Source organism: Vicugna pacos, chromosome 7 (assembly GCF_048564905.1).
Source record: "Vicugna pacos chromosome 7, VicPac4, whole genome shotgun sequence".
Classification (NCBI taxonomy): Eukaryota; Metazoa; Chordata; class Mammalia; order Artiodactyla; family Camelidae; genus Vicugna; species Vicugna pacos.
In genome coordinates this window covers 2,488,121-2,499,930 of record NC_132993.1, presented here as the reverse complement: position 1 = coordinate 2,499,930, position 11,810 = coordinate 2,488,121, and the positions used below count along the sequence as shown (strand labels likewise).

At 51.9% G+C, this 11,810-nt stretch overlaps 1 protein-coding gene across 1 annotated transcript; it reads left to right on the top strand.

Moving 5' to 3' along the window:
• The first annotated feature begins 1,481 nt into the window (after positions 1 to 1,481).
• HTR5A (5-hydroxytryptamine receptor 5A) lies at positions 1,482 to 11,555 on the top strand. Its single transcript, XM_006211285.4, has 2 exons — positions 1,482 to 2,286; positions 11,223 to 11,555. Exons 1-2 carry the CDS (start codon positions 1,546 to 1,548, stop codon positions 11,553 to 11,555), a joined length of 1,074 nt encoding a protein of 357 aa, XP_006211347.1. The 5' UTR covers positions 1,482 to 1,545.
• Positions 11,556 to 11,810: the final 255 nt, after the last annotated feature.

Sequence of the window (11,810 nt, the reverse complement as noted above, 5' to 3'; positions counted from 1 at the left end):
GATCTTGTACCAAAATACGTTTCTCATTTTCAAATAGCTACGATGCTTCTGACCAAATTTGCGGCCAACCACTTGTAAACGTATAGGATTCCATGACACCCACAGTAGGTACTTTAAAAAAAAAAAAAAGCTTAATTCCATCTTACTTTCTGTCATCTCATTTTCCTGATTCTAATTTATTTTATCTTGTTATCTTGCACTATTTGCGAAGTGCTTTAAAGCATAATTTCTGAGTAGGCGATTTCGGTATTTTCTCAATTATTATGGACGTGTGTATGGTTATGTATGTTTGAAGGAAGAGTTAAACGTGCCCTTTTTTCTAGTGAGACAGAGCTTTGATAACAACTGTATCCAACTCTTCCCCTCACAAGAAGAAAATGTAGTGGATCCCACTGGAAATTGTGCATCTTCTCTATGACTCGCAGGAGATGATTTGAAAGGTCCAGTTCCAATACCTCAGCCACCTCTAGGAACAGCAGTAACTGCTGACTTGCCTCTTCTAAAAGGAACACAACCCTTTAGGGAAACACCAAGTATTGCATAAGAAGGGAGCCATTGTACTAAAATCCCCCACAGCAGAAAAGCCCGCGAAATCATCTTAGACCCTTAACTCTGAACACACGTAGTAAAGGCAAGACCTGTGGAAATCTAAGAACCTGCTCAAGGCATCCAGACCACCCCTAGAAGGACACGAGTAGCGGGTGGCTAGAGGAACACTTCAAGGCAAATTCACTGGTAAACTTGCTCCGCGAAGGGTACTCATTTCAGGGAGGCGCAACAGCACCATGGACAGCACTGAGCCAGCGCGCGCTCGGGCGGGGACAGCCGGCAGCACCAGGGACAGCGCCAGCGCAGCGCGCGCGGGCCGAGAGGCGGCCTTATCAGCTGATGCCTTACGTAGGCTGGATCCCGAGTTTGATAAGGCAGGTCTGCGTGGGCGCGCCAGCATTCGCTCTCCGGAGCCGCAGCCCCAGAAGGCGTGGGGAGAAGGGTGGGGAACAGTAGAAGGCAGGAGAAAGCAGGTCCCTGCTTGGCTTCCCAGCACGGAGCTGAGGCTGCAGCCCGCTGCAGCTGCCTGGAGAGAGGCGCAGGTAGGGAGGTCACGCGCGGCGAGAACTACTGCTCTGACGCACCAGCCCCGCTCCTGGCACCCACACGCTCCCGGGCCGCCCAGCTTCTCCCCGACTTGGGAGGCGCTCGGCTCTGGGCGACCAGACTGCTGTCTCCGCCAAGGGGAAGAGCCTTGGGCACGTGACCGCTTAGGCGGGCCCTGGCGGCCAGATGCAGCCCCTGCCTCTGCTTTCATAGCCTCTGAGGGCTTCAGACCGGCCGTGGCTTGCAGCCAAGCACTCTCCTCTCAGCCACACCACCTCCCACGGATGCTCACTGGCAGGAGGTTCGGACGCGCTTCACAGGAACTCCCCAGAAATCCTGACACTGGCCAGACGTTACACACATTTGGAGCGGCTTCGGGTGCAGTGGCCACCTTATGCTCTCCTGGGCACCCCTTCTCCACATACGGGTGAGCCAGGCTCTTGACCCAAGATGGATCTGCCTGTGAACCTCACCTACTTTGCCATCTCCACCCCCGCCCCTTTGGAGACTAACCGCAGCTTTGATGCAGAAGACCCGCGCCCCAGCCCACCCCTCCTCTCCGTCTTCGGCGTGCTCGTTCTGACCTTGCTGGGCTTTCTGGTGGCAGCGACGTTTGCCTGGAACCTGCTGGTCCTGGCGACCATTCTCCGCGTGCGCACCTTCCACCGCGTTCCGCACAACCTGGTGGCGTCCATGGCCATCTCGGACGTGCTGGTGGCCGCTCTGGTTATGCCGCTGAGCCTCGTGCACGAGCTGTCTGGGCGCCGCTGGCAGCTGGGCCAGCGGCTGTGCCAGCTTTGGATCACATGCGACGTGCTCTGCTGCACCGCCAGCATCTGGAATGTGACGGCCATCGCGCTGGACCGCTACTGGTCCATCACCCGTCACCTGGAATACACGCTCCGCGCCCGCAAGCGTGTCTCCAACGTGATGATCGTGCTCACCTGGGTGCTCTCCTCAGTCATCTCCCTGGCCCCGCTGCTCTTCGGCTGGGGGGAGACCTACTCTGAGGTCAGCGCAGAGTGCCAGGTGAGCCGCAAGCCCTCCTACGCCGTGTTCTCCACCGTGGGCGCCTTCTACCTGCCGCTCTGCGTGGTGCTCTTCGTGTACTGGAAGATCTACAAGGCCGCCAAGTTCCGCGTGGGCCCCCGGAAGACCAACAGCGTCTCTCCCATATCAGAAGCGGTGGAGGTGGGTGTTAAAGTCATCCTTAAAAATACCCTGCTTGCATGTGTACAGGCCTTATCCCCATACACCGCCCCCCAGATTTGTAGATAGTGCAACTTTTTAGTACTGGGAGGTGAGGGGAAGAAGGGAAGGGGGTAGATGGGAGACAGACAGAGTCACAGACTCTGCTCTGACTTGCTCAGTATCACAGAACATGTCATCTCTGACAGACTATTCCCTTGTATTTAAAATGAGGAGTCCAGACTACCTAATTCTACAGGGTCCCACTGGGTTTGAAAATTCTATGGATCTATAACATCCTTTAGAGCGTCTGAGGAGGCTGGTGCCTGGGGCTGGCTTCCTGCACTTGGAGCGGGGTGCTTGAGGATTGGGAAGGGACAGACAGTAATATGATTTGGCAGGAAGACTGCTTTACAGCAGGCAAAGCAGATTAGTGTTTCAACCCAGCCTATTTTCTTCTTCGCAAATTATAGCAACTGATTTTGCAAAATATGGTATCTCCTGGGTTACTAACTGCCGCCCTGCCGCATCCTCCTCTCCTGATACAAGACTAAAGATATTGTTTACACCCACCTCAGAGCCTGCCTTTGTTACCTGCTCCCACTGCCTGCGGGGCTACCTTCTGGGTGTAACCCCCCAGCCCTCTCACACACACAAGCCACCCCCCAATCAGACTGTATGCACAGCTGAGGATCACTTGTTTGCCTCCCTGAGCACAAGTAAAGCTGCAAGAGGAAATTGCAAATCTGAGGCAGGCAATTCCCCAGCTCTTTACAAGCGGCATTTGAGGCAGGACAACCGCTACAGCACCCGTGGGGGCTCTTTTCTCATCTTCTCTCCACCCACACTTTCCTGCTCTTTGATGACTCTTAGCAATCAGGTTATGGCTCAAGACTGGGGACTGTAAGACTTCAATGAATTCACTGGATGCGGGGACTGCCTCCCCCTAGCTCACAGCCAAGAATGATCCCCTGGACCTAATTCACACACTGCAAGTTGGGAAATCTACACAGCACTCACTTCTGTGATTGGCTCTGGGTCAGCAAAGTAAATTCAATTAAGCACACTGATCACATACCATGCACTTGCTGCAAGGGGTAAAAGAATGATAAAGATACCATCTTTGTCTATGAAGAGTCCAGTCCAGTGAGAGAGAGAGACATCTATTGTGAGCTATACCATTTTGCCGTGCTTTCTAGAGTCGGTGGTTAATTCCAGCCACAATCAGTCCATCAAGCTTAGAGGAACCAGAGGTGTGGTTCAGGCAGAAAGGGGAGGCCTCACTTAGAAGAAGGATGCGGGGGGGGGGTGCTCAGAGGCTACCTGCCCTTCTATCTAGAACACTAGTCTCAACCAGGGGTGGTTTGCCCTCCCCCACCTCAGGGGACACTTGGAACGTCTGGAGACATTCTGATTATCAAGACTTGGGGAGAGCGTGCTACTGGCACCTAGTGTGTAGCGAGCAGGGATGCGGGTAAATGTGGAACAACACACAGGGCAGGCCCACAACAAAGACTTGTTCAGACCAAAGTCAGCAGCGCCAAAGCTGGGAAGCCCCGACCTACTAGACCTCTGAGCTGGACACGGCGTGCCGATGGGTAGGAGTGCCACCGACTGCCCGGAGTGTCCGTGTGTGTGCAATCCCAGGTCAGGAACAAGGGGACCGGCTGCCCGCTGAGGCCTTCCTTACACGGAGTCTCTTCTGCCAGGATGCTTATCCAGGTAAACACAATTTATAATCAACACCAAACAGCCTTAAAGGGGAAGAGCAATGATAATTCTGCCTCAGGTTGCTTATTCCGGAAGGAGAGGGGCTCTCACTGCTCAGCTTTGGAGGGAGCAGAAGCCAAGTACTGTCTCACATCCTCCCTTTCTCTGCCAGGTAACTTGCAAATACGGGTTCCGTGGGTCTGCAAGGCCTCTAAGTGATCCAGGGTTCTGCCTAAAATGTGGAGCTGCCTCTGTCCTCATGCCACGTGAAGGGTTAATTAAAAACCAGGTTTCCTGAATCCTCGGTGGTAGCAGGAGCTAACATTTCTGCATACGCTCTACCAGCAACTAGCTGTGTTACGCAGAGAAACACAACACTCCTCCCCGTTTCTTCATCTTCAGAGTTTTATTCAAACACAGGCTGAAAGCCCGCCCTGTGCCAGACACTGAGATGCAAACAGGACGCACACGAGAGACAGTCCCTGCCCCTGGCAAAGGCTGATGAGACCACTGCGGAAGGTCTGGTCTGGGAAGGCAAAGCTGGCTTTATTGCTCACTCGTGTCAGGGAGACCTACGCTGGTCAGGCAGTCTCTCTGAGAAAGCAGAATGCTGATCTCCAATGGCATTTTTGGGAAGTGTGGCGTCCGGGGTTGGTGGACTTTCCAAGGTCTGAGTGGGCTGGCATCACTGTAAGAGCAGCTTTGTGGATGGTCGTTGCTCCCGTGGGAGTTGGCCTGGTCACCTGACTTCCAGAAGTGGGGGACTGACACGGCAGGCTGGCTTGCAAAGGTAAGTCCATTGAGACAAGCTCTCCTTGACTGACAGAATACGTTCAAGACCGGTTCCAGGCTGCAGGCTGAGTCTGCGGGAACACCTGGTTCTCACCTCCCGTGTCTGGTCCTCCCCCAGCAAAGGCTCCAGGAGAGACACCACAGACTACCTGTGTCTTCACCACTGGTTTTGGCTCTCCTTGAAGGTGCAGTTTCATCTGTGGAGATCTGATGCTCAGACTGCACATCCATCAACATGATTTAAAATTGTCTGTCAGAATAGCACGATGTAGAAGCACTTAAAGCTCTGGACAACAGATGCTGAATCTCGAACCACCAACTAGAAGTAAAATGCTGGGTGGTTTCAGCCAGCAATGGAGATTCACTACGTCTGGTAACATAAGAGTTAAAGGCTTCATATAAGTTCTGAAGATGAGCTGACTAGTTCAACTGATGCCTATGGTTTCTCAGAGGCAAGGAGGCAAAGCTTTGACTCCTAAAGTAAGGGGCAGGCTTCAACAGGAAACAGCTCTGGGATAGGTGCCACCTGGAACGCAGGCCAGCGTCTTTGCATGTGTACAAAAGGGTAGGTTCATGACAGCCTAGGACGACTCAGTCTGGGCTCGTGCACACTCTGCTCCAACTGAGCTGCCTGCGGCGCCTTCGTCCATCGGTCCCCAGAACCATCGCTCTTTCTTTGGCGATGTCTTGAGTTACACACAGTGTAGGTACCTCACGTGCAGATCAGCTGTGATGCGATCGTGTGTGAGAACAGTGGGACACTTCATCTGCAAGCAGATCCTATTAACTTCGGAGCTGCGTCACAGAACCTAGAGAGGCATTCTGACAACGATCTTGAAATACCAGTCACAAGCTGGCGCACGGAATTGTTCAAGACTTCCACCACTTGGATTTTTCTACTGACTAAGGTTTACTTTCCTCCAAGTTTTTTAAAATAGCTGCAAATTTGTCTTTCATGATCTTATTTCACCGTCTGGTATGACCAATCATTTCTTAAAGAAATTTTTTCCTCTGCTCTTAATCTTTCAAAACTTATTACAAGTCAGTTTGCATGTTTCTTTTTCAGGCAACTTTAAAATTTCAGGCCGAGGGGCCTCTTGTTTTATGGTGGTGGAGATCATCATAGTTACGGTGACAGCCGTAGGAGTAAGAACGTTGCACTGTTGTGCGTCTGTAATTATAGGCAAGTCCCCTTGGAAGTTTGGAAGGACACGGGATTGGGCGATACCTCCCGTGGGGTGACTTCACTGGACAGATTTTAGATAGCTGTCATTGGGATTTTTAGTCAGTAGGGGACACTGATTCTTTCAAGGATTCTTCTGCTGGCAAACCTTACAAGGATCCTTATCTAGGTCCCCAAAGCTCTGAACACAGAGGTGCTTTTGGATGTTTTGTCTAGAGAGCCATGTCCTGTATTGATTCTAGCCTATTTGCCTTCCAAGGGTATCTGGAAATCTCTAGCCCCACATTGTGTATCTTCTGAATTGGCAATTTCAGTTTATTTTTTATTAAGTTCCCTAATTCGGGTTTATACCCATTGACAGAAAAACAGGACAAGACGATGTATTTCAGCTGTGGGGTTTACGCCAGAATGTTACTCTGAAGTTTTCTGAAGTCTACTTGCTATCTTTATTTAGTTTACAATTTTTACTATTTATTCAATCTTCTCTTAAAAGAAAGGCTTATGACATTGCTTTACATAATGTATTTTATATTTAAAATTTTCATAGCTGGGCATATAGCTCTTCTCTTTTCTATCCTTTAACTTTTGAATATTTTTCCTCATCTGAGGGGGATTTTAATCAATTTAACTAGTTGGAACTGATCTGTAGCCCAGGAGAGTAAGACTTTTGTCCAGTACTCTTAAAAATTCTAAATTCTGTGACAATTTTTTGCCCTTCTCCCTGAAGTTTAGAAGAAGTCTTAATTATAGCCTTACCTAGGCTCTAGACCACAGTTTTAGTTGAGAGTCTATAGATCTGACTTCTTGTCCGGCAATTTTACAATGTGATTTTGTTTTTCCTGAGAAAATCCTGAAGAAAGGACAATTCATTTAGGAGGCCAGCTACAGCTGACAGAAGCCCGTGACGTGCAGGTGTGCGGGGGGCAGGTTTCGGAGGGTCACAGAAGCTCTGAGACCATCTCAGAGTGAGAATTTTGTTCTAAGACCTTAGTGTAACAGCTAGAGAAGCTGACTCTCAACTATCTGGTGTTTGTGTCCTAATTTTTCTAGAGTTTCTCTATTGATTTTGACTCTCAGAAATTCCTTATTAAGTAAAACATTATTTTTGCATTTACAAGAGACGTGCAAGAGTGGGGATCACAGTGCAATGTAGAATAGGAAACAGAAGTTCTCAAAGGGAAGTCTGAGACTTTGACTTGGACAAATCACGAAACACAAGAAAGAGGCCACTATGGCTGGACAAGTTCGTCTTGCGAATGGCGTCTCAGGATCCTCGGCCAGAGCCCAGAAGCGGCCGCGCAATCACCAGCCCGATAACCAGTCAGCGGGAACACCACCTAGGCAGGGCGACACCTGCGTTCACCGACCGACAGGACAGCGGATGCCCTCGCTGGAGTTTCGTGAAGGGCCCAAAGCAAAGTTTGATCAAGTGCTTCTTCACAAATCGGTCATAAGTCTAATGGTTGCCAAATCATTAGCCTTCAGATCTGGCTTGGAATGGATTAGAAGTTTATCAAGCCAATGCCTTGTAGAACAATCCTTTCTATCTTCAACAGAAAAAAAGTACTCCAGGATAAAAAACCAACAAAAATCTCTAACAAGATTTTGCATATTTAGACAAACAACAGCAAAAGCAAAGAAAACAGCAATATATAAGTAGATTATGGCATAAAAATTTTGCTAAATGGTACACCTCCAGGACAAGATCTGATAGCCTTAGACAAAGGTGTAAGTCAATTACCAGACGGTGCACCTCTCAAACAAAGGTCTAGGGACTTGACACAAAGACTCAAGCTGAATGACCTTATACAAAGACACACGGTCACAATCCTGTGATAACAAAATACACAGAGCAAGCAGCGCCCAGTGGAGCTGAAGCTCGTGCCTGCAGATCCGAAGGCAACTGGGGACACTGGGACTCAGCGAATGCACCTGCGATCCAAGCATCCTGTGAAGGGTCCTCAAAATAACCTCAGTGGGCCCTCCAGAGCTGTCCAAGGGTGGTACAACCACCACCCAGTGCTGCTCGCTAGAGTGCAGAAGACTGAGCCTGTCCGGCACCGTCTCCCTGAGCAGAGCGGAACGCCCGTCGCTCACGGGGGCTGGGACAGCACCGAGCTTGGGGATGGAGGACATTCAGAGGAGCAGTGAGCTGACATCCCCCGAACAGTGGGGTTACTCCGGGAGACTGCCGTCGACTGACTAGAGCCCAGAGGTGCGTTTAGCGGGGCGAGTCCCACCCTAACTGGCTGACTTTCAGAGGTCAGCGCAAACTCCGACTGGTTGATCTGCACACATACCCTCTCAGAGCTGGATGGCCCTTCATCTGCTGAGCGGGCTTAAGCAAACACCAAGGCTCCTCGTTGCCACAGCCACAGCGCAGCCAGTCTCCTCTCAGTGCGTGGGAATGTTTCTATTCATCCCCTTGTGGACCGCCCCCCCAAATCGGTGAGATCATTTCTAGCTCGAAGATTCTGACCCATCAGTGCATCCTGCATGTTGACAACGGCCTAGTCCACCCTGCAAATCACCCGAAACCGCACTTTCAAGGTGAGAGTCTCTATCCCTTAATTTCAACACCATTATTGATGATAATCTGTTGAGTATCTGCATAGTCATAGGGCAGGGGCCAGAACAGTCTGAGGAAATGAAAGAACATGCTAGGTTTATGATTAACCAGTACATAGTTATTCGACACATAGCCATTTGGAAAAATGGTACATGTATTTGGAGAGATGAGGCTAATTGATCACTTGGAAACTCTTCTACACACTCAGCGAAAAGGGCCGTGGACGGGTGCCCGTGGGTCCTCCTGACGTGGAGAAACCTCCCTAAAGACACACTTAAGAACAGAATAACCGGGACATCGCTAAGTACCCTTACGCAGCATGAGAACTACCACACACGGAAAGTTTCTGCAGATACAATGAGTGTTCGCAGTCCCGGGAACAGCTCGTCGTTCGTAAGAACCTGGGTAAGCTGCACCGGGAGAATCCAGGATCTGATGGAGCGAGGTCCAGGCAGGCCTGCGCCTGGGGCGCTCAGCGCTCCTCTACGGGGCCATAAACTGTCTCACACACTTGGCCCCCTTTCCTAATGCTAACTGTTACAGAAATATCCAAATCCTGAACCTAAGTGTGAGCAATACACCTGGTAGCAAACCACCCTGGGGCCCTGTGCTCTCAGATGAATGACGGGTGACAGCAGCCCCTTTGGGTCTAAGGCAGGACTGCGTCTGAGGAGCCGCAGGGTCTCCGAAGACGCAAGCGTTCTCAGCATGTCATGAGAGAGCAGACAGCCAGCTCCTCAGATCGGAAACCTTGCGACTTCCCCCACTGTGCAATAGCGAACTCCTACAGACAGCATGAGCAGCGCTGGGGGGTCTCCCACCCTTCCCAGAAGGCTGCCGTACACTGACTGGGAGTCCCGCTGCGGGGCTCACTGCGAACTGCAACTGGAAACTGATACCTAAGGACTGAGCAGGGGCTGCTGGTGTCGGCCTGAAAAGGCTCCAGGCAGCACGGATGGGCGGGGTGGACGGGCCTCAAAAGCCAGAACACCTAGCTGCTTGCTGCTGTGTCTGTTTCTGCTGTTATCTCAGAGCCTTTGAGTCTGGCTTAAATGTTCCACCTTCGCACCATGCGTGCTGTAGAGATTAAGGAGTGGTCACAATGGCGTCACACCCTCGAGGGGACAGTGCTAACAGTGAAAAATCCTGAGAGGAAGGAGAATTTCTCGGGTATTTAAGAGTCAGGACCAGAATCCCTCTTCCATCACCATCTTTGGAAAATGGGAGGGGTGGACAGGGAACGGCTCCCTTGATGCCACTTTGGGATTCAGATTTATTAAGGAAATGAAACAAAATATTGTGTTTGCATTTCTACAGTTTCCTGAAGTGGATCCCCAGGTGTGCACTGATAAAGCAAGAAAGTTACTATGGCTCCTTCCACCCGGGGGTGAGGCTGGGAAAAAGAAATTTGCATCTCTTATCTCATACGTGCTTTTAAGGGTTGTACAATTATGAACGATTTGTTTCAGTCTTTGTGACCTTCTGTTGATTGTCTAATGCTTGGGGCTTCACTGCTTTTCAAACAGATGACAGGAAGGCTATCACACAGATGTAAAAATTCACACGTGAACTGACACTACCTTAACTACAGTGTCCCTGTTTCGCTCGGTCACTCTGCATGCTCGGTGCGTCAGCTCCTCCTGACTCCAGTCTACAGACGTAGCTGTGAACTGGGTTTGTGGGTTAAAGAGGCAGACCTTCTGACCTAGTTCATCACCTGAAAGGCTGTGTGCTGCCGGGGAGAGAGCTGTGAAGCTCTCCTTTTCACATGTCCTGGGGCCACAGCACACTGGACGTGGGAGGAACGGGGTTTAACGTCAGTGGAGTCTCCCCACCAGTGAATCATGACTGATCGACCCAGAAACTGTCCCACGTCGTGAGTGGATCAACTAATTTGCTCATTTAGCAAATCCGCCCACTGCAGTTTCCTCGCATCTGGGGCCTGATCATCAGACACTCCTTACCTCAAGTCCCCCAGAGACCTAGAATCAGGCCCGGAACAGAAGAAAATGCTTCCTTCCCCAGAAGCCCGCCCACCTCCTCAGAGGAGGGGAGCGGAGCCAGAGACCCTGGCTCTGCAGACACCTGCCTTGCAGAGGACTTGGGAGCCTGAGGGGAGGGAATCTGAGTTTAGAGGCTCCTTTCTCCATGTAAGTTGGGGGCAGAGGGCAGAACACAGAATAAACCAGAAGGAGATAAGCGTCCTGGTGAGTGAACTGCCCCAAACAGTAGACTATGTTCTGGAACCTTATACCACAAGGAAAGTTCTAGAAAATCCTCACATTTTGGAGGTGATTCACAGGAATCCAGAACGTTACAGATTTCAGAATACTGAGTCCTAAGCATTTAGGGTTGGATAAGGACTCAGCACACTTGTGGTTGCTCGTGTGTCGCTGCACAACCTGCTTGTCCCACCGTCCGCTGCTGAACAGACAGTGACAGGGACCCCGGTGGCCCCCACTGCCGCAGACGCTCCCAGGTTCCTTCCATTTCTAAGGCAGGAGCAAGCGTGCAGCCCCGTCACCACGTCCCCACAGCAGAGGGAGGCCGGCCCCTGCCCCGACCACAAGGGCGCCCCGTGAAGCGGGTGTGCGGGGCCGGGCAGGTCCACGTCTCGGTTCAGCCCCCCAGCCCCGCAGCCTTGACGAGGTGGGTCCTCCTGAAGCCTCTGCTGATCTTTTCCAGGCGAAGGCATCTGCCCAGCAGCCCGAGATGGTGTTCACCGCCCGCCACGCCACCGTCACCTTCCAGACGGAAGGGGACACGTGGAGGGAGCAGAAGGAGCAGAGGGCCGCCCTCACGGTGGGCATCCTCATCGGGGTGTTCGCGCTCTGCTGGACCCCCTTCTTCGCCGCGGAGCTCGTCGGCCCCCTGTGCTCCTGCGACGCCCCCGCCCCCTGGAAGAGCGTCTTCCTGTGGCTGGGCTACTCCAACTCCTTCTTCAACCCCCTGATCTACACGGCCTTCAGCAAGAGCTACAGCAGCGCCTTCAGGAACCTCTTCTCCAGGCACCACTGAAGGCCCCCCCCCCCACCGCCGAGCTCGTGAAACCTCCCGCGGCGGCCCCTCCCCCACCCCGACCCGCACCCCCGGGAGGAGACAACCGAGTCCCCGGGGTCGTCTTCGAGCTGAGCCCCTCGCCGCCTCCTCCAGGCAGGAGAGCGAGTGTCCGCAGGTGGGTCTGGGGACCTCATCAGCCACCTGATCTGCTGGGCCTCACTCTGCACCTAACGGCCATGGGGCTGGCCCACAAGCTGCCCTTTCCTCTCCGAA